The sequence below is a fragment of the Strix uralensis genome, chromosome 14 (genome assembly GCF_047716275.1).
Source record: "Strix uralensis isolate ZFMK-TIS-50842 chromosome 14, bStrUra1, whole genome shotgun sequence".
NCBI classification, from domain to species: Eukaryota; Metazoa; Chordata; class Aves; order Strigiformes; family Strigidae; genus Strix; species Strix uralensis.
The window spans coordinates 16,368,193-16,391,928 of NC_133985.1; the positions used below are offsets into that span (position 1 = coordinate 16,368,193).

At 41.5% G+C, this 23,736-nt stretch overlaps 1 protein-coding gene across 5 annotated transcripts in view; it reads right to left on the reverse strand.

Moving 5' to 3' along the window:
• GALNT10 (polypeptide N-acetylgalactosaminyltransferase 10) overlaps positions 1–23,736 on the reverse strand; it is an 88,017-nt gene that overhangs the window by 38,439 nt on the left and 25,842 nt on the right. For 4 of the 5 annotated variants that reach the window (XR_012630826.1, XR_012630827.1, XM_074883485.1 and 1 more), the window contains exons 2-4: positions 7,272–7,374; positions 6,276–6,414; positions 2,052–2,218 (exon numbers count right to left, since the gene is read on the reverse strand). Coding sequence is in view for 3 of the 5 variants with exons in the window: in XM_074883485.1 (XP_074739586.1) it covers positions 2,052–2,218; positions 6,276–6,414; positions 7,272–7,374 (409 nt within the window). In the remaining 2 variants the exon portion in view is untranslated. Of the gene's footprint in view, positions 1–2,051; positions 2,219–6,275; positions 6,415–7,271; positions 7,375–12,360; positions 12,384–23,736 lie in introns of those variants that run through there. The other variant, XM_074883487.1, reaches the window with a different exon arrangement.

Here is a 23,736-nt window from a genome sequence, read left to right on the forward strand (position 1 = left end):
AAGTCAAGATCACATGTTTAGGACTTAACAGCCTCCTGAAGATTACGAATCTATTTAAACCCGGCAGGGGATGTGGAAGCCAGCCCCAGTGTGGTTAAGGAAGAACACTGACTGCTGGAAAAGGAGCAGCAGCCAGCAGGAAATGCTACAGTGCAGATACAGAACTGACAGCAGTGAAGGAAAAGTCTTTCATCCTAACCAGTAATTGTCCCAACATGCATAGATCAACCGAGCTAGCAGGAAAACACTGGTTAAAAGAAAAAAAAAATAAGAGAAGGGTTTTATTAGCACTCTCTTTGCCTGCGTGTCATTCTCCTCCCTTGACAATTTATCTCACTGTCCAACACCAGTAGTCTTTTATATCCATCTATAAATAGATGCTGCACACAAATTAATCTCAGCTACTTCTTGCAACCTTTGTATGAAAGATGGATGACTGACGGAGAAGAGCTTGCATCTTATCAGAGGCAGGTGGAACAGAGCAAGAGTGAGCCGGATGAACAGCACGTGTACAGACTGACGAGGAGCAGGGGTGAGAGAGCCAGGAGTGCTCTTTCGCCTGGTCAGAAGGGCACTTCTAGAGAACAAGGAAAATAGATCCACAGGAAACCAGATTTCATTACTTCCACTTCTCTCAAAAGAAACTTGTTTGTACAATTCAGCTGTGGTTACAGCATGAGCTTGTCTAATTTGCTTCTACACTGAGTAGCAATAAAGAGACATTGTTAGGAGGGTGTGTGTTTTTTTTTTTTTCTCCCAAGCTTAGTCTGAAAATCCTCTAAAGAAATACTTATTTCATATAACATTGACTTGTTCAAACCAGCATGCCTTGCTTGGGAACTAATTAGAGACGTGCTTTAGAACAAATACTATAGGGTTGGGTAGTGCTTATTTGAAAGTCAGTATAGGTCAGGATGCTAAATACTCACAAGCTTGTTTCCAAGCTCATTTTAGGAGCTTGCTACACGTCAGATTTTTGGAGGTGTATCCTTTAGTATCTCTTTTCCCCTGGTTGAGTAATTTCAGTGGCAGGACTCTTGAACCCTGCAGGTCATAAAGCTAAATAGTCTTAGTAATTCTAAAGGAGAAGCTAGAGTTGCTAGATCTGATCATAACGCTTTAATGTCACTGTTCAACACAGGAGAACACCAGCTACTTCAGAGGACCTTCCATGTGATCCTTCTAGCTATGCAATGTCTACATGATAGAGGCATTAATTCCTCCTTCCCTTGATTGCCTCTTCCACCATGGCAAGGGTGCAAACTACAAGAGGAAGTCTAGCTTATTGTATATCACATAGCATTTAAATGGTTCAGAGAAAAAGATCCCTTGCCTTTCTGCTACAGAACAAGTAAATTCAGCAACTACAACTACTCATTGCTGCTGCAATTACAAGTGGTTGTTCCATTTGTGGTGATGCATTATGCCAGCAACTACACATTTTTGCATGTAGCACTTAAACCCAATCCAAAATGGCTACTCCCAGCAATGCAGTGCAAAATAAGGAGGGTACTTGCAAGCAACTCAGCAATCAAGAGCAGTCAAAGTTTTGGATGCTGCAGATCTACTTTTCAGGAGCACAAAATTCAGGAGAAAAGCAAGCCAAATCATAGGCAGTCTGAGGTGGAAACCTTTTATCAAGGCTTCTTTTACCATTTTCTGTGTCTAGAATGAAAAAAGCAGAACATGAGGAGTGAGCTATTTCCCCGTCTTTTTTTTTTTTTATTCCAAGCATCAAACATTTAACCTCGGGGTCAAATGTTAAGGGCTACACAGGCCCTTAGGAGAATATTAAAACCAGCTTCCCTGTTTATTCACATTGTCCAAAATGCAGGACAGCCGTGCCATCAGCAGCTAAACCAGCACAAACTGAATATAGAACATGAGTTTTTTGCTAGACTTTTGACCTTTCAAATGTACTGAAGCAAGGTTCACCAGAGCTCTGCTGCTGGCAAGCAAAAAACCTCAAGTCATTATACACCTATTTGCAAGCTAATCGATCCCTTAGGCAGGTAAACATAGATGGAGTTGTTACATACAAATTATCATACCTCTGTCACTGAAGTCATCGACCAGCACGATCTCTGCTATCAGCTCAGGAGGGGAGCGGTTTAGGACACTGTGCACTGTCCGGAGGAGAGAGGACCATCCTTCGTTGTGGAACGGTATTATCACGCTAGTGTTTGGAAGCTTCTCCAGGTACAGCTTATTCTTGCAGCTGGACATAGATAGAGTAAGGTTAAAAGACGGTACCAAAACCCACCAGCACTTCCATATTAATTACCATTAAGTAACTTAGTTCATACTTTACTCCTCAAATTGATGCAAAATGCCTGAAAAAAACCCCACTTATCAAGCCAGTGTTGACCTGATCTAGACTACTGGGCCAATTCCAAATGAAGTGGGGACTGTTAATGGCCAGTAAGTGACACTTAAGTGACACAAAGTCAGTGAGATCTATTAGGTGCTGAAATGGCTTTTAAAGGAAACTGCAAGTATAGCTTAGGATACAGAATTCTCAAAAAATCTTGTTTTTCCTGTCCTTACACCTCAAAGATCATGATGAAGAGGGATTTCTACAAAGTTGTTTCAGAAGTTGAATGTATCTGTTCTAGGCACAATCAGTACATTGGCTTAAGCTTGTTTGTTCCCAGTTTTCAGACAAGAAAATCACTCTAATCACGTATATAACTGTCATCCAAAATTTTTAAATGAAGTGTGCAGGAAATAAGGATTTTGTATGATAACACCTTCCCTAAACAGTCCCAGAAGTTCAAGCTTTTCTGAACTATAGATAGAAGAGACAGGATAATTGCATGACAAGAGCTGCTCCATAAACAAACCCACCTTCCTAATTAATAGATCAGCCTCCAACCTTTATCAAAGGCTTCCTTTGTCATGCTGGACAAATTACTCAAATCATACTTTTCCTAACCAATCAATCTTGTCTTCCCTATTTTTCAGCAGGTCTAGTTTGACACCTGGGATCAGTTCTGCGGACAGAAGTTAAGAAAGCTGGGCTTTGAACACAAAGCACTGCAGAACTTGGATAAGGCTGGAGAGTCAGCTCTGCAGAGTCCCCGTATGTATTCACCCTTGAATTTGGGGGTGTATCCCCACAGCTTTAATCTTAATTCTGAAACAGGGGTAACGTTATCTTGCCTTGTGTAAGTGTTTTCAAGGCAATTTCACAAAGAAAATTCAAACTGCAGCAATAAGTGCAGCGCTTATTTTCCTGCAGGTGTGACTATCAGTGGAGTTTGAACGTTGTTAAAGCGGTAAGATCTAAAGCCATACAACGAACAATTGTAGTTAAAAAATACCCAGCAGCTGTTCACTAGGGGACAAAAATCTATTTCATTCTCAGAACCTCACGTGTCCAGTGCAAAACAGGCAGAGGTGGCTACATGAATAGAGATTTTTAGAATATATTGCTGACACTGCCAGCAGGGCAGGCTGCCCTCTTTCCTCTAGCAGGGGAGGGAGGCCGTACTCCGCTCCCTGCCCTGACCCACTGGATCTTGCAGAGCCTGCACCAGAGCTGATTTGCAGACACCCTCATCCCAGGCACCTGGCCAGGCTTCATGCACAACACAGTGAATGCATGCAGGTAATTCCCTCCCTGCTCCCCGGAAGGGCAGATGGAAACAAAAGTGGCTCTGGCAGTAGCAGCTTTTCCCTGGTACCTTCCCCAGGGAATGGAGAAGGATGCACCTATGTTATACAAGCTCAATAAATCTGTGATTACAGGAAGTGACTGTGGTGCCTGCGTGAAAGGACAGTAGCTTATTCTGGGGTCTAATGAATTGTCTTGGGGTGCTGCCAAGAGCTTGCAGGCTATAGCTGCAATGCACAGATGCAAGATGCAGAATAAAGCTGCATGGACTGCTTTCATCCAGCCCTTGGCATTGCAATTTTAACCTTCTTCCACGATAGCTACTAGCTATAATTCTCTTCCAATCTGAAGCAAGAGCCCCCAAATCTCTTTAACTCTTCTTAAACGGCAATTCTCATTTTCTGACCAACTTTAACAAATGGGAAACTTTAGCTATTAAGTTTAACCATTAAGCACGGAGAAAAATTATTTCCCTCCAGCCACCACATCTACAATTGCTTTGTAAGACCTACAAAATTAGTATTTAACATTAAAAAACCCAGAAGCACTTAAAGGAAATGTTAGCAGGGAAAGACATGACTGTTGAAACAAACAACCGTACGCGTGCGCCAGGTAGATCCAGTACACGCCCTCCCTCAGCCCCTCGATTCCCACGATTAACAGAAAGCAGAGGAGACACACTCTTTGGTATATCAAGGTCCACACACACCATCTCAGAAGTGAGCAAACACATTGGCTGCTGCTTTGTCCTTCCCCACCCAGGCCAGCTGTTGGGGAGAATCCCAGCTGTGGCCCCAATGCTCAGGACAGGAGAGGTGCTGCATTATTCCTCAGTTCTCCTTACACTCCTGCTGCCTACGGGCACATCTCCAAAGGACAAAGTCTCTATTATCTCTATTATTGTATGTAAAAGGCTAGGTAAAGTGCTCTAAAACACAGCTCCCTTCTTTCTAGAATGCTCTTTACAGACTTTGTCTCAGCCTAACTTCATTATAAATTGCCCTCATCAACCTCCCAACTAACACAAACCATACCATTTCAAATATATCTTTTTTAATGGGCACAGAGAATGCACAACAGGCCTTTTCAGTTCAGAATTCCTTTGCTGCAAATCTCCGTATACATAACCCCACTCCCCACCCAGCTAAACCTAGCATCCATTACACACCTGCTGTTTATCCTCTCCTTGAGACCTCCACAATTATAACTCGCTACACTGGGGGAAAAGGTGTGCAGGCAAACCAGCTGCAGCAACATCATTAATCGCAGTTTAAGCTGTTGGTGACCCAGGCACTTCACTTACTAATTTTAACTGGGGACTGAAGTTAGAAGTTTCACATTTTTAAAAAGTTTAAATAGCAGAATTAGCAACAAGGGGTCAGCAACTCTGGGAAACAATGGGGAATGTGAGGTAATATTAAATCCTCAGATGAGGAAATACTGGCATTGTCTGATGATTAAATTCTCAGAGCCCGTGGCAGCCCCTGTAAATGGAAGCCAGGTATAATTTAGGGTAGCAAACTCAAACTGTATTTCCTAGAGCTTGAGTATGGGCTGATCAACAAGCATCTTCAGTTACCTGATTTATCTCTACATTTAAACATTTGAGCTGCATGCCTAAAATATTTATGGAGCTATACTCACTACTGCGGTTTATGAGTATATATTGAAAGAGAGTGTCAAGCCAGTGTATTTGATTCGTTTGCTGTGACAGCTGAAGAGGTAATCTTTCAAATGTGCAGCTAACAAATTATAAAGCCTGACTTTTGAAAATTATATCTCATGAATAAAGTAGATGTTGAATTCAGATTCACTAAATTGTGATAAAAACAATTTTACACAAAACAAGTTTCCATTCAAATGTCTAACAATGCTTTCAGATTAAGAACCACACAAACAGCATTTAAAAACCTCTCAGCTTCAGACTTAACCCTTGTTTATACAAACTGAAGCACTTTTGTAAACGAAAAACTCCTCCTGGCTTGCACAAAATCCAGTTTGACATCATCCTAAGGAAACCTTGATGAGGTTTTTAGGAGGAAGATGTCTGAGAAACTAATCGACAAATCAGAAGGATTTCTGATAAAACTCTTCACACATAGTTGAGTGGAGCTACTCAAATCTTGTTCTGCTTCTGAGCATTTCATGGTCATTTCCAGCTAGTGGCCAACATAAAAACTGGACAGAGTGTTTAGTGACAAAGTCATCACCTGACTACACTTAGGGCACTTGTCAACCAAGTTGGACATTTACATCAGCTTCCTCTACAGAAAGAAATAGCTCCACCTTATTAGTTGCTAAAAGCTGCTGGCTATGTCAGTGGGCTCAGGGACTGAACTGTCATGTTGTGAGAGGTGAAGGAAGTAGCCACTGGGTTAAGTTCAAGATCTCTTCTGCACAGGGCTGCAAATTTTTGGTAATTTTAAGTCTTTTGGAATCAAAAGGGGATTTTTTTTCCCCAGATTTGGTCTCCTCTATTTCCTGCTGCAATTACTCTACACTGTTCTTTATTAAGGAGACAGCAGGATCCAGCTGTGAAAGGACTGTATTTGATGTACAAGGGTATGAGAATCCATAATAAAAAAGAGCACACTCCTGCAGATGTGGTAATTGAGGGCTTGCAAACTTTCACTCGTAGAAACGCAAACTATATACTCACTTTGGATGTCTGATGTCTGGAAGGGAACGATTCAGAGAAATTTTATCACTCACAAAGATATTAAAGCCGTTTTCCCTGTATGCCTGGTCCACACGCTCTGCATCAGTCATTGGGTAAGGTTTTCCCTGTTCTCCATTTCCTATAGATAGACAGAAAGTAAACATGCGTCATTACTACTAATTGGTGCTTAACTGGCCAGAAACTAATCCATATATCAAAAGAATAGTCATCTTGTAGCCCTTTGAAAATGCCTTCATTAGTTTTGTGCTCTATGTCATATTTAGCACTGGGTCAACCATGTCAGCCTAACAATTTTATTTGATAAGTAGTTTTGCTACAAACCACTCAGCTGTGCAAACTGGAGAAGTTAAAAGTCTTCCTTCTGACATCAGAAACAGATGAAGGGGCTATGGCAACGCTGTGGAGATCTACAGAATGATTTTTGTTTCACTGCAGGAAGAATACATATGGTTTGAATACCTCATCACTGTTGCTTTTTTCAGCACAGATGGATATGTATATTTAACAACCTGAGCTCTTGCACAGAGGAGGTAGACCCCTTGCAGACAGACTAGTATAAAGCTGTGATGTTCAAAATGGGCCCTTTTATGCAATGCAAGACAAAACCCAGAACTACGGACTAAAACTTGCATGGACATTATAATCTAGAACACTTTTTTATCCCTCTTCCTTTCTGGATCTCCCATTTTTGGGAGAGGTACAGGCATGCATTTTTTGGTAAGTTTTTTAAAAATCAATACTGCACCTATCCTAAAAATACCAAGATGTTACCTATATATTTTCATCTCAAAATGGTTATTGTGGAGTTGGGGGAAAAAGGATTTCGCTGGAATTAACACACAAGAACTGTTGCATCATATCAAGGACATCATCTTGACCCTGAAGTTGAACATGCTGTTCTGCACTCAGCCTACCAAATGAAATCAAACTAAATTACAATCTGTATTAAAACATTTTTATAGTAATCTTACATACCTACACGCTCAGAGTCCCTCCTTATAGCTTCTTTGTTATGCCAATCCTTCTTCCTTTGTCCGTCACCAAAGTAAGGGTCTTTCTTTTGTCTCATGTATGATGCCTTTTAAACAAAAGAATGGATATATTAAATATACAACATATGAAACCTTTCCTTAACAGCCTTCTCTTCCTGTAAGAGGAAATTAAACACCTTTCTTAAGGTAAGACCATCACAAGCAAGTAGTTTTTAGCCTGAAAGGGGTGAGGGAGGAAGCAAGTCTTGCTTGCCAAAGAAGAGTACTTTATCTGTAGCTGTTAAGTGGTATTTTTTTCAGGGCACCATCATGTATGCAAGACCAGTATTGTTAATCAGGCAATCTATTAAAAACTCCCATTTTCATTTTGAAAACATCCAATACATCTTACGTCCCATTTAATTAACAAAAAAGCTGTAATGGGGGACCTATTGCAGGATCATTATTAATGAGCACACTACTACACCTGAATAAAATCAAAATAAGATTTAAAAGGTCATTTATTAAGACTCTTGCTGCTCAACTTAGCAAATTTTACACAAGGCATGAGCCTGCACTGAACCCAGTTAGAGCTCCCCTTTTCACAGTGTTGTTCCTGAAATTCAAAAGCAACAGGTGCTTTGGAAACAAGTTAGCAAATGAAAGATGGGGTAAATTCAGGATCAAAGAGACTATGGTGTGTGGAAAGAAAAACATGATACATCTCAAACACTGACATCCCCAAAGTCCAAGGGAGATATATATATAGATATATATAGAGAGATATATATATATAAAATATTGAAGTAGGTTTTATGGTCAAGAAGGGAACATCTTCTCTGAGAATGAACTTTCAGTTATGTTGTAATATGCTGGTATAGAGTATAAATGCAAGTCATTTGTAGCATCATTACTGCAGAAGTAGTTACATGAAGTACTTAAAGGTTTTTCCCTTTTAATTCCTCATGACCTACGGAGAGAACTCCACAGGCTAGAATTTCCTAGACAGAAAAAAAGCTTCCCTTCTTGGAGGGTAAGAGGTTTAAAGTCTCACTAATGGGTCAATCAAACCAAACAACCACCAAAAAAGCAATGGTTGGCATAGCAACAGTGCAGGTTATCAGGCATCTTTGGCATCTGGGACACAGTTAAATTACAAACTCCTAACTTTCATGCCTAGATTTGTCTTGGGAAAATAGGACATTTGGACATTTTACTTGTTATTCCAAGGCACTAGACTTCAGCCTGTTGCAGTTCACCTCACTGCAGTCTGACAGATGAGCTCTGGTGAACCTTGCTGTGAGGTTCTGCAGATTATCCCCATTGTAACACCCCTCTTCTACAAGTCAGCAGGAAGGGTGCCCTGTGTATTGGCTTACAAAACCATCAGTGAAGACGGGTTTCAGCTAAGATGTCAAAGTGAACTGGAATGGCTGAAGGCAGGTACATGTTGTGCTCTGCCTGCTCTGTTATGGGTGGTAACTCTTAGCAAAGGAACTGCATGAAAACCTTGAGTTGTGCTGGTTGTAATAAACCAGTGGTCTAAAAATAATAGATCCCAATCTGATTAAAAGCTGGCCTGTGAACTATTAGAACATTTTTTTTTCCACATAAGAGATTTTAAATCAATCTAGATCCTCTGAATCACAGATCATAAAATGATTTACTCTCAGCCTCTTGACATTTTGCAGATGGTAACATACCTGGCAGAAGTCAAGTTTCATCCATGAAACCAGACACTCAGTTACACATTTCAATTAACTAACATCAATACTCAGAGCATTCCTGTTCCTGCTCCCTGCCATTTAATTTTATTTTTGCTGAAGGAGAGCTGATGGGCACTCGGGATGGACAAGCAGTCAGTCACACAGTTCATGATGTGAACAAGTATTAAGGAACTTCCACTTGTGCCACCTGGAACTAACAAGGACATTCCTTGAAAAATACTTATGATGCAGGAAGATGGAGGGAAAGGAACTCAGAGCAGCACGGGAAGAGCAGGACCACACTACGGGATGCGATTAACAGTGCTGAAAACCACACAACTGCCAGAAAAGGCTGGTTAGCAGGAAAGGACCGTTACACACACAAGAAAAGCAACCACTTTAAAAAAACCCAATCCCATTGGAGCTATATTTAGATGGCATACTTGATTTCTTTAGTTTACCCCATGATTCCTTGATTTTCTTCATCTTCATCATCAGTTCTTTATTAAGTTATATGAATCAAAAGCAATAGCTCATTTTTATGTTGTTAATTACTGTCCCTATAGCACATGAACTCTAGTCTTCTAAATCCTTACTTCTGTTCAAATACAGAAACTGGTGGTGTACCTTCCTGAATTTCACTCTGCACCTATCAGGACGTAAAATGAAGACCGCCACCAGCAATCCAATGTCTTCAGTTCACCTCCGAATGCACATGTTGAAGACTTGCATTTGCTGATGGAAAGAGGTTTTATGAGAAGCACTGCAAAAGCCTCACCAATTCCCATCACGCAGGAGAAGGTAAGAGCAGCTCCAGAGCAGCAGAGCTGTGGCAAAAACCCACACTCTCTCTTTCTGGAAGGGCTCCCCTGAACTCACCAGATACAGGTATCAAACTAAATTGCTTAACTTGCCTCGTGGTTTCCTAGCCATCCCATTAAACACCACTGTTCCTATGTGAATTTCTACCTGCTGATATTGAAAAAGTACTTTTAAGTGTCAAGAAGAACGTGCAAGAAAGCACTTGGGAGGGCAGATGAACACAGTGGACTAGCATGCAGCTAGTCCTTGGGTCAATCTGAGGCTGGTGGCAGCAACACAATCACGGATCACCTTGAAAAACATGTAGGGTATAATGCCACCACCAGCCAGAAACCTCACATTTGCTCCACCGCAGGAGCTTGCTGCTGCTTGTGCTTTGTGAGTGTAGCAGAGGTGGTTTGAGATGCTCCCTCAGGGTGCGGTGAGCCAGGGCACAGCATAGGCGAGGGGCAGGCAAACCCAACTCCAGCATCTACCCATGGCTCTGTCTGGCCTAATGTTCACACAAATAATTTATGCAAACTCTACCTGACTTTTGCTAACTCATGCCAACTTATGTGAGCGGGTCTGGATGACAGCTGTGTGACAGACAGTCAGGAGAAGTGGCAGCTTGGTTATTTTTGGTGTAAAACAGATCAAATTTTCAGCACCATGAAGCAGCCACCCTGCGCTACCGCAACAATCCAGCACATCTACTTGTCTGGCCACCACAGTGGTTTCGAATTTTTCAGACAACATGCCACCCTCCCGATCATCCCCACTAAATAACCCACAGAGCACACTACCATTCTGTGACATTTTTGCCTCTGTTTTGCAAGATCCCTGCTTTGCCAGGCCTGTTTACCAGCCAGTTTCCTCTCCAGGATACTCCCCTGCCAGGAAAAGTCCTGGAAATCTCTCACAGACCAGAGCACCTCCTTGCCAGGAGAGTTTTGCCAACTTTCTGCGAACTAAACTCGTGCACAAGTGTCATACTGGGCACAGGAACAACTGGCAAGTCTGAAACCTCGATATTTTAAGTCTCTTTTGTCTCTTGTTTATAGCACTCCAGACTGAATGAGTACACTAGGAGAATCGTTTACAACGCCACTATCCCTTCTGCCATTTGTGGCAATTTAACACGTGTAAACCCCTTACCAGCAGTTACTCTAGAAATCCCACCCACCACTGAAGAGCATTGTAAGAGTGTCTAGGGACTACATCTAAAAGGAGCCACACAGGGAGACTCGGAGAGAGACTCTGAGCCTCATGATTACCCATACTGCATGTGGTAACCCAGCACCCTATGCCAAGTCCCTGTGAAGTGACCAGGGGAAGTCAGGCACGCTGAAGAAAGAGAGGAAAAGAGAGACCCACCAGCAAAGAGACATCCAAGCTGCCTAACAGAACACTGGTAAGTGTGTTCTAAATCCCCTGACTCTTTGGGACTCAGGCAACTTAAACTACGATTGCAGAGGCACACCCATTCCCTCTGAACTCTAGCCTGAAAACATCCCTTAGAAGACACCCGTCCACTGCTGAGGGTACCTGTGTGGATTGCTCTCCTTTCAAAATACACTAACAGGATGGATCTTGAGCTGCCCTCCACAACAGCTCTCAGGAGACGGGAGACAAGTTTGAAGGACACCTCAAAGGATTCACACCAACATCTCCAGCATCCTCTGGAGGGAAGCCACACCACTGGGCTATCGGCTGTTTCAGGAGGGGTATCTCACACCATTACAAAGCTGTACCACCAAAGCAGCCAGCGCTCATCAGGCCAAGCAGCAATCTAAAGCCATTAAGAAGCAGTTCCAGCTATCCCTGCTCAGGGTGAGCACCCCCAGGCTCAGGGCTGGAGTCGCTCTTGTGTTTGTGTGCTCAACACAGGATAATGTGAATAGGGAAGTGAATTTTCTGCACAGCTTCAAGCCATTCTTCAGAAAGGTCAGCAACGTGCATTTAAATACCCTCAGAGCAAGCAAGAGCCCGACAAGCGATTTAAACACTGCAATACCAAGTGAAAGCAGGCAGTAGCACGCTATCCTCCAGTGCTGTTAAAAAAAGGAAAAAAGAAGAAATCAGAGACTGCTGCTGTATTATGTACAGAGCCCAAATCAGGCAGGTGGACAGCAGAAAGTCTAGTAGATAAATGTGTTACTTCTCTCAGACCCAAAATAATTTACGCATGAAAATATCTTTGAGCTGGGCTAAGCTAAAGCCTGTCAAGGCCACACATGTCAAGTGAAAAACTTCAGTAATTTGTAAACTTTAAATTAGGCAAGAGGGGAAACTATGGAGTACACGCATCAGTTATCCAGACCTTTCCAAACTGTAGTGTTGGACTTTGGAGGCACATGGAATAAGTTACCGATCCTTAAGTCCTGAGGAACAGGCTCTGTACAGTGCTCAGTTGTGGAGACTTAAAAGGGCCAACTTTTTTTCATGTTGGCACCAGCAAAGTAAAATGAGGACTGTGGAAGGTAACTCATCCGTTCCTCTGCCTGCAGTGCTCATTGTACAACTAAAGCCAAATGTGATTCACACGAGATAAACACAACGTTAATCTCTGTTGGACTGACATACCTCTCAAGTGGCTTTGAAAATCTTGAAGGGTAGACATGGCTGCAGATGGTCAGGGCAGACATGCTGCATTCTGGAGTTTTTTTGGTCTTGGGCAGAAGAGTTTCATTAGTCAAACTAATTCAGAAATGCTCCATTAAATTTAATTCAACTTGAGTAAATGTTAAGAGGTTAGAATATTTCTAACTGCATCCCTCGCAAGCAAACATACAACGCTTACATTGGTTTTGCACATTGCTATTGAAACACCGTATCTGAAAAGTCTGCTGTGAGTCACTGACAAGTTCTGTCAACAATGTCTGAACATTAATTTTGAAGTGACTCTCAGTGCTAGAAAGTGAATATCAGTGTCTTTGCTTCAGTGACCTTGTCGGCACCCACGATCCACAGAGCCCTGAAGGGAAGGTGTAGCTCCAGCAGGCTGATTAGCATCGTATTTCTTGTTAAGAATCACACTTTCAAGACCAACAATTTCAGCAGACTACCAAAACCAGCGCGAACAATAAAACACTGCCTTCCCCCCCTCAACTACAGTTTTTATGCTCATGTCATCACTATTAGCAGAGCAGTGTGTAAAGTTGCGGGCAGCATGCCATCATGGGCAGAGGGAAGATATGCATATATGTGCTCAGAGTCTCTCTCACTGTGAACACGGGCAGGTTGCTGACATTGATGTTATTTTGGAAGACCCTTCCCCCCCCCCCCTTTTTTTTCCCTCTTTGTAAAAGATGTCTGAGCTCTTGAAATCCAGACACAGCATACAGGGACCAGAATGTTGCTATTTTTAGTGGTTTCCTTCAGGGATGCTGCATGGAATTTGACTCAATTATGCAAATTACATAACTTGATGATACCCCTTCAACAGACGCTCTAGACTGCGATATCTAAGCAATCTGCAAAACACAGCAAGTTTCCTAGGACTGACTTTTGCTTTAACTGTTAAACAAGAATCTCATCTGTGGGGAGCTGTGTCTTATCTGTAATGGTGTATTTCATGTCAGTTTTCACTTTTATGCTAATTTCTCAATAATTCTAATTGCATAGCAGGAGACAAAACATTTTTGTCCAAACCTCACCAGCACATCCCCCCCTTATCTGCATTTTAACTGTGGAACACAGTGATCCTTGTTTGAACACTGCAGTTATCGATGCTACCTGGCTAGAGTAAATTTGCATTACAGATCTGGATTTCTGTCCCTATAAAACAGGTCAGCAAGGCTACAGCCTTTGCAATTTTCTGTTTTGTTCTACCTTAGCTTCTCATTTTGCAAAAATCTTTTAGTTTTTTAAATGATCAGTTGTAAACAGCAGTGCAAAAACGAGATTTCAAAACATGAAGGGTTCATTATGATTATCTAGTCAAGCTATGTGCACAAGCCATTGAGTTTTATCCATTAACTCCTACAGAAAGCCCGTAAGTTCTATTTCAGCTCAAGCACACTTTCTTTTCTTTAAGAATTGGAAGTTGTTTACCACTAAGGAGTGATTACTTCTCCAGCAATCTCCTGCATGTTTCCATACTTCATTTTTTAAAAACTGAAAATGAATTAAAGTAGAAAGGCATATTAAGCAATACATTGAAAATGGATTTAGACAGATTGCTGTAAATAAGCCCCTTCTGTTGTCTACCGTGCTGTTACTTAACATGCCGCCAAAGCAATTGATCAGTGTTCAAACGCCAAATGCACAAAAATGGAATTTTAATTTTTTGTTTAATCACTATTTAGTGTGTCTGACTCCAGCCAGAATAAAAGGGTGGATGGAGATGTAAGCCAAGAGTTTTCTACACACAAGGAAAAAAAAAAAAAAAGATTTGCTGACGCGCCTATGCTAATCATAATGCTGTACAGATCTCAAACCCTGTTCAAACATTTGTTTTGCTGACTTATTATTTTCTTTTAAACCAAGGAGCTATGATCAGACCCAGGAAGCTATGATCTTCGGAGACAGTGTTGAAGGGGGCATCTGTTCCATCCCAGGTCTCTGCATTTATCCTAGTACCTCAGCAAGTGTATCTTGCATTTATATCCTACAACTAGATGTCAAAGACAACAAAACAATCCAGAAGAAAAAAAAACCAAACAAAAAACAAACAGGGAAAGGGAGAGCAAATAGAAACCATTCCTCTATTTATTAAAGGAAGTTGCAACATGAGGTAGACTCAGTGGAACACTCGAGCACACTTCAGGTACAACCTAGTTGTCACGATCTGTGCCACGGCAAAGCAGAAATAAGAAACGTTTATAGGCAGCTTCTCTCCAGTACTCCAAAACCTAGAGGACCCAAGGGGGTAGGAAAGCAGGAGATGTGAGAGAAGCCAGGACTGGCAGAAACCAGGAAGAATCCTCCCTCTCACTGCAGAGAAACCTAGGTTTTAATGACTGTGGGACCATCCACACTGAATGCAGGTAACCTTTTCATAAACAAACAGATATCAAGTCTTACTGCTCATGAAGAAATAAAATTATTTTTTTGGTTTGTCAGAGATCTATTAGCATGTGTTGAACAGCAAATTGGTACAACACCCGTGCAGCACAAACAGCCTCCATCATTCGTACTGGCATGAAAACAGCTGAGCATTTCAGATGATCTAATGAAAAATAAAAATATCCCCAACATCAGCTGGAGGCATTCGTCCTAGTTCAGGAAGCTGAACGTAACCTTGGTCAGTCAAAGCTCTTCATTTACTGGAACAGGAGATAGCATACTACTAGAAAAAGAAAGCTGCTAAAAGCCTGCCGTGCAATCTACCCAAGTGTTTTCAAAAGGTTAATTTTTGAAGCTATTTCAGTCCATCAAAAATTTAAAAGCTACATTAACATAATCCATACCTTCAACATTTCAGGAACTATTAAAAGGTAACAGGACTAAATGGCAGCACATCATGTGGAGTGATTAAGTGCTTTCAAAGACAAAAAAGCCAAGTACATCTTCACAGCTGTGTTGCAACTCAGATCCAAGCGACAGGTTCAAACCAGACCTAACAGTTTCCTGCACAATGCTACCACTTGGCCGTCATGTTCTTCTTTCCCACCTGAAAGAGCAGTAATATTGAAACCCACACGTTCAGATTTGTGTTTTTCTTTGAGAAAGCCACACTTCAGGGTATGAAAACTACCTGCTTCCTTCAGAAAGTAGAGCCACAAATACTGCTGGCACTCCTGGGTCAGTCCTTACACCATTTCAGCTAATTAAACCACAGCTAGACCAGAACCAGCTGAACAGATCAGTGCACACAGACACAAAGCAGAGCCTTTTCTGCAGAACACCCAGGGACACTTGGTAGCTGCTTGTAGAGCTATTAAGGAAATACACTCCTTGCAGAAAGCCAGGCATGCAGCTCCTTGGTGGACAGGACAGCCTACTGCTTAAGCATTACCCGATTTTACATGACTCTGTACTTTTTAATGCAGAAAGCTTTTTGTATCAGGTGTTAGAACAGTACTTGCTTGAACTAAAACTTTTTCCCCCACTTTAAATTCCTTCAGCTAGTAAGTTTTATTCAACCTCAACTGCTGAAAATCCCTTAGCACAAACAAAGTTTTATCTAGCAAAAAGTCCTGGTTCATCAGCCCTTAAGTCTAAAGACATCTGCTGAGGACAGCGATGTGACATGCAGCTTGGTCATCTATTTCTACCAAACACCTTACACTTTGTTCTTCACTTACCTTTAGAAATAATATTAGTCTTGCAGTGTTTGCTGTTCTAAGCTTACTGTTTGAGTAATTCAATCCAGTCCTCCAATGCACAGTGCCTTTCCAAAGTCAGCACAGAGCACCAAGCAGCAAGTTCTTCCTCAGGTTTTAGCACACCTTGTGACAGCACAGCAGTTTCAGTCTCAGTCTTTTCTTTCAGCTGTTAAAAACCCAGCTGGCCTAGTTTTAGACTTCAGAACAGGACTCCTTGCTTCCATTTGCCCACAACAGCTTTCTCATGTTTTCTGTTCGCTAAAACGTTTACAGCCCTTCCCATCTACAGAAATGCTCCATTTCCCACATAGTAGCACGTCTCAGGGATCTGCTAAAAAACGTGGAATAAGCTCCTGCAGGCATTTTGTTGCATCAGAAACCTCCTCATTTTCCCCCTCAAGCAATAAGCACATTTCTTTGACCTTGCTTTAAGATCCAGCAACACATTATAAAATTCCCAAACAAGACGTCACTCCCTGGGCTACCCTCCGGTGGAGATGGGAGACAACCCATTACTCACCCTGCCTGAGGTACGACAGCCAGGAGGGGCTTTGACAGCAAATACATGAAATATGAAGATGTAGACAAAAGTAATCTCTGAACTGCCATTTCAAATGAGATTAAAGACTTTCCACCCCTCCCACTTTCCCTTTCTGTTTTACATGCTTTCTGGAAATTTAAAACTAGGTGAGCTCTCCCAAGGAGCCAACATACGTGCAGTATTTTATCATGCGTCCAAGAGCTGATTTTTGACTGCAACTCCTGGCAGAAGCTATCGAGTATGAAATCCATAGAGATGTACTTTGTTTTCCACAGCATTTAGTGCTACCTGAAGCTGTCTTAAATACAACAAGCCTTATATTCACAGAAAGAAGACTGAGCAAGCTGGTTTCGAGATCAATTTGAGAAACGGACATTTGAAGCAGAACCCTCCAGATGTCTGCATATAACCACGCTCCATTTAACAGGAGCAAACGGCACACAGGCTGTAGTGCTTTTCTGTAAGGACACACTTTGGAGCAGCATTTCTGAAATCTGACTGGCCAGTTAGATTTACAGATTATGTCACATATGCAGAAACATTTGAATAATCTGCATTAAGAATTAATAAAAATGCAGGATACAAAACCTATTAATTCCATCATTTCCATGAATTCCCTGTACTTGAGCTTTAAACTCCTGATCAGATTATAGGAACGTTAAACCAATCAAGGACTGCTCAGATGAACACAGCTTCCAAATATTTTGAATACTAGTAGAGAATCAAACCATATACCAGACTAGCAGAAATTTCATTAAAAGATACACCACATTGAACATCCTGTACATCTTTAACACAGAAATACTACACAAGCGAAATTCACAGCACTCAGACAACCAATACAAGATTACAACTAGACTGAGTGCTGCACGTAGGTGGACCTGGCAAACATGTGACTGCAAATTTGACTTTGTTCAGTTTACAAAAAAAATTACAGCATTTGTAACTATTTGAATGATGAAAGAACTATGACAATTTGTGCCTTTCATAAAATGGAATCTACCTGGATGGGCACCGGGTCCTTGGGAAACCCTGGTATAACTGGTATTAAAAAAACAAAAAAAAGAGATGGCTGCTAATTGTCCAACAATCTTTGAAGCCAGGACAGGCCAAAACCTACCTGCTAGACACCCGAAGGAAGAAGTCTAAATATTTTCTGTAGAGACAGACAAATCAAGAGAAAACCACTCAATTCTGGGACTTAGCAATGTGCAAGCCATACTACCAAGACTCCTTGCACTTTGTGATAGAGAAAGGCACAAGTAAGACAGACTGAATTATAAGATGTTTTCTGAGGTAGGATGCGCAAGGCAGTCTGAAAGCTTGCCAACAGTTATAGTTCATAATAGTAAACAGCAGCGATCTGGTTTTTGCCTGGAAAAGCAGGCAGAGCACTAAAAGGTCTCCGTAAGCCTCACAGAGCTGCAGCAGTCTCTGCAACAGCTGACAGCATAGATCAGATATTTACCTTTCTTCATGGAAATTGGGCTGATGCCAAACTTATTCAAGCAAAATTCAAGAGCACATCACAGAAGTTTGATGCTCTGGTGAGGGGCAAAGATTTGCCAGCATGTGAAGTACACTGGCTTCAGAAAGGTTAATACCACTGTTCTGAAACACTCAGAAAAAGATTAAAAAAACCCCAACAAACCAACATTTACTGCTGCTGAAAACTACATTCAATCCATACAAAAGCTATGTGACAGATATGATTCAAAAACTGGAATAAGAACTATAATTCCCATTTAGTTGTGTGCCAGGTACTGAGATTTTGTGGTTTATATCAGCAGACAGTGCCTCCTGTAGCAAGCTGCATATCAAGCTTAGGAATTGTTTTTTCCCCTAACAAATTCTGAAAGATAATGGAAAAGTCTGTATTTTATCTTTTTTCTTGGGCTCTTATCCATCATTAGGAGTTACGCGGAAAATTATAGAAATATCCCTATCAAGAATTCGAAAGGAGGTACAGTCTGACTGAGAATGCCAACGTTATCTGCCAAAAAGTCACACCTAAAATCAGAGATGTCACATCATCTACCAGTGGCATTCACCTGCTAGTACAGGAAATCAACCCCAGACACGCTGTGCCAGCTCATCGTGCTCAGCAGATCACAGCTGCAGTTTAACAATAAACTGTCTCTGGAAATGTGGCCAGGTGACATAGAATACCCCCCGCACCCCCCCTGCTAAATACAGACCCAGGCCAAAAGTATTCTAGGGAGAACTTAAGACATCAAGAGGTTTATAGGTATTTTCAGAGAGTACTTTTCCCCCAGTTATCTCCTGCTACCAGGAACAATACCTTGCTCATGTAATACTTACACATCACTTGAACAAAACAGTTCCTGCTAACTCCAATAAAGCAAAGAGAATCACAAGCAGTTTTCTATTTTATTTTCTGCTCTCTTCATAAAGCACCTTCAGTGCTGACACTGCTTGCTTACCTTCCAGTCACTGGGCAACCAACAGTACCCATAACAATCACTGTGACAGCTTTGGTTTAGGAAAAAAAATAAATCATTTCCAATTAAACATTTACCTCAAGTGATGCTCTGAAGGAGCCCACCTTTTGCTTTGCATCCTGATTCACACTGTTAGCATCGGCCTCAGCACAGCTTTTTGTTAACAGCAATGCAGCAAAACCACATTTTTCTGGTTTTCAGCTACAGAATACCACTATTTTCCTTTTAGTTATTTTAAGGATTTTGAAGTAAATTCTCTACCAACTTCCTGGCAGACTTGATGCTTCTTGACAGTGTTATGTTAAACTGAAAACATCAGCACTAAAAAGCAACATTTAACACGCCTCTTCTTCCCAAGAAGTTATTTAACTGCTGCTCAGACAACTAGTACATTGCACCCAGCAATAGCAAGCACACAGATCTATGCCAGGATTAATCACACTCCTCTCAGAATCAGACTTACTGCTATTACCCCAGTTACTCAAAAAAAATCCGAGCCATGCTACCTCCAATTTCCCCATGTTTATGCTGTCAGTTCATTTGATGTATTTGTGCTTTGTTTGCATCTCCGACTTCCCCTTGTACAGAAGGCAGCACACAGAATTAGTGCCCTTGATGGGGAGGAGGAGTCCTGCTGCACACTGCAGTGCAGAGCAGCTGGGCAATAGTTGTAGGAGACTTGTACCCTTACGGCGGTCCTGTAAGCAGTTCTTCTCATCAGGAAGCACGAGCCACTTCTTGAGATCGGGCACAAGCTGCATTATTCCACTGGGAACAAAAAGGCGAGCACAAAAATCCTAACTTCAGTCTTCAACCCGTTGTAGGAAACCAAGCCACCACTGATGGGTTGCAAAGATGACTTGCACAACATGCACATCACATCATTAAGGACTAAAACCCCACCATGAACCATATGGGGAAGATTATTCCATGGAAAGTTCTGGGCACTTTAAAAATAAATTGTGTTTACAATAACGGATAGAGACTTCTCACCAGTTTAAAGCTGAAGTGTCAAGTATGCACAGGCAGCAAGAGAGTGTCTGCCACCCTTTTGCCACTCCTCCCTCCACAAGGAAAGCACTGGCAGAACTCCCTGCAGTACTTGTGGGTACTGGATGTGCCATCTGATCACACTTCCCAGGTTTAATACGTCTCTCCTAAGCAAGCTGCTGAAGAGGTCTGACTCTACACCTTCCGAATAAAGCATGAAATTGTGAACATCACACACCTTTATGCCATCCCAAGGCTTTTACTTGTCCATGCCTCTACCCTGGGCTGAGATGAGGCTGACCCAAGGCCAGGAAAGGATTAAGTAATCTACACTGAAATGCTGAACCTAGAGGCTAGATCCTGTGTAGGTACATTGGTCCCTCCTAGAGATGCTCTCTAGTATTGATCACCACTTGTCATACTGCAACTTGCAGCTGCCCATGTCAAGAAACTACCTGATTGCTCATAGTGCCAGCGTAGCAAGAGGGTACACTAAGCCTGGTACAGTAGGGATAAAAAATAGAAACTGGTAAAATAAATTGGTTGGGCCTGGGAAGAAGCTGGTTGAGAGTCTCAGGGCACCTGTGGAAGATGGATGGGATTTCCAATAACTGAAAGATAACGAACACACCTGGGGAATTAAAGAAGAACAGGGCTGCGGATGCAGATACCAACACACTGTACATGCCTAAAAGGTGGCAAATCACTTTTGGGTGTCACCATAAAAGTGACAAACAGCTCCTAACTACAGCAGTGCCATGATTGAAAACTACGAAGCAATCAGCTTCTTTCTGGGACAGGTAACAACAGGGCAGACAGGAGACAGAAGAGATGCATCACTCAATGACACAAACCTGAGTATACCAAGTCTTGTTATTCTTAATATCCAAATTGGAATTCACTCAAATCTAATCAAAACTTACACATTTTGATGCAAACATTCAGTTCATGTCAAAACGATCTTTGCCAGAATCTTTCTAGACCCTGTAAAATTACCTATCGATTTCAATACTGGAATGAAAAGCATGCTTGTTAAATCTGCTGATGTTGCCAGCTAAGTGGAGAACAGGATTAAAATTCAAAAGTGGTCCTGACAACAGAACAATGCATCAAAAAATTTGGGATACAATTCAAAGGGTGAGTAAAGAAGGTATTAACTGTACCAATGCAAGGCTTGAATGACTTCTTATGTAGCTGTTCAGCAGCTGTTTTATCATTTCTAGGAGATGACAGATCACGGACTGTATGAATCTGTGTCCTACTGTTTAAAAAAAAAAAATAAAGTTTCATCCTGAGATATTTACAGGAACATCATACACAGAAAAATGCAAAATAATGGGTGTTGACTAGGGCAGAAAAGAAGGGCAAATATTACAAACAGTCCTCACACTTCTCCACACTGCTGCAAAGAAAAAAAAGGAAAATACATGAAATTAAAATCACAACACACGAAATTATGGAAGAGGCTTGTCAGCCACATGAGAAATTAATACGTTCCATCTTGGGCCAAGAAGCAATTAGACTTTGAGGAGTCTCATTTTACCAGAAAGGTCTTCAGGGAGGTCTCTCCCTTGAGAATACACTGAAAACATTGAATTCCAGAAATCTTCACTGTCCACTTTATGGAAGCTTAAAATAAGTGAGGGCTACTGAACAGTCTTACAAGCATCCAGTAGGATTCACATTAAAATATACCACAATATTTTCTGTTCTCCTAGATCTACTCTAGCTCCTATAGCACAGTAGAACTATATTCCAAATAAACTGATTTGGAGCTTTTACTGTCCTTCAGGGTCATTACAACAGCACAGCAGTTAGCCTTATGATAAAATATAAATTCTCTTCTCTATGGTGCATAGTCTGACCTCACTACAATGAAGCTCCATGGAACTGAGAAAAATTGCTGTATAGCAGCACATTCTCTGAAATAGAGATTTTGAAGCTCGTTGTACCAGAATAAAGTAGTACCCAGTTTGACTCAAACATGTTATATCTAGTATTTTTATGAGTCTCACTTCATATTGAAAGATTACTGTTTAAGCATCGACAAAAAAAGAAAAATCAATAAAGGAGTAAAATGCCTGGTTGTACGTAAGATACAGCAGAGAATGACTGATACAAATTCCTAACATTTGGTTAGGTGTTTGGCTACCGAGTCTTATTAAACAGGAAGAAAAAAGTTCACACTGCTAGGACTATTTCAAAGGGGGTAGGCTATTAACAGGTCTTATTACATCTGAGTAATTCATTGTATGCATGATCTCTCTCGTGTCCTCTGAAAATTTATGGTGTACCACCTCATGGCAAAAACAGTGCTGGCAAAACAGTGCTATTGCCCAGCCTACATGAAGTGTGCAGAAACATCGGGCTCCATTTCACCTGTCTGGAGGAACTTTGAAGGTGAATCTCTGTTCAGTCTTGTATAGAAGTAGCTTAAACTACTTGAAAGCCTTCTTGTAATGGGAGCAGGGAGTGAGACGTATCCTGTATCCTCGATTTTGAGTGTTCCTAGAACACAAGGACAGTTGTTCTGGGGAGTGTTCAGGCAATGCTTGGATGTTCCTTTAAAAGCCACATGCACTGACTTTCAGTACAGACACGGGTAACTACTGCAAGGTGTTACAGTTAGGGCTGTTCAGCACCATATGAACAAAACAGGAAGTCCCACTGCCTCTGAAGAATGCTGTCCTACAGAAAAGCAATGGGAAAACCATGGGTGTAACATGGGCAATTTTAAAAAGGTTTTGAGAACAGCTTTTGTGATGTTGGTTACTTTTTTATTTGTCCCTCCCTGAAGAAGCATTGACATTTTGAAAATGGAGCACTGCAAGCCTTAAGCACCATTTACAACTGCGGTGTGCAGAGAGGAAAAGCTACCTCCACTTTGACTGGACACTTACATTTAACAGTAGTCCAACTTACTAAATTCTATGATGTGGTTAATTGCAACGAAACAGAATTTCTTCTACAAAAAGTTCACCTACTTCAAGCTCAGTGGTTTTTAAATGTTCTGTCAGACATGCACATCTGTTGAGTGGGGAAGTCACCTTGAGGGAATAAGCAGGCTGAGGAAACCAGGAATGAAGAGATGCAATTAGTGATGATGAACTGGTCTTATTACCATAGGAGACTGAAGTTCAAGACTTGATCTGTGTCATAAGCGAAGAATCAATCCGGTTAATTTTGCCAATATCCATTCTTCGGAAACAGTTTTTCATCATTGCTCAAGAAAAAGCCCTGACCTGACGAGTGAGAGTATTAACCAGAGCAGCTTAGGACAGCCAGCACTACCCAAGACCTATTGGCCCTTTAGACCCATCTCCTGACCACAGAAAGCTTTCACAGACATCCCTTTCGATGGTGACAAATGCCTGTTTCACAGACACTTCCTGCAGTCTCTTAAAAACCCTGCCATTGCTGGAGTACTACTAGATAATAGTTCAAGACTAAGATAATGGCAATGGGGGTTTCCCCCTCCTTCTGCAAGTCAAAAAATAATTTTCCATTCAAGAATGATTTTGAAGGAACCATACCACACATACAGATATAGCAACACAGCCTATTACAAGTTTTTATCAAAAGTGACAAGCTCAAGGCATGAACTTTACAACATCTTAAAACCTTTCAGCATAAATGAACAGCTAAAAAGTTCTGAATGACTTTGCTCAGGCGGTGGACATCACTCCGTGCTCCATCT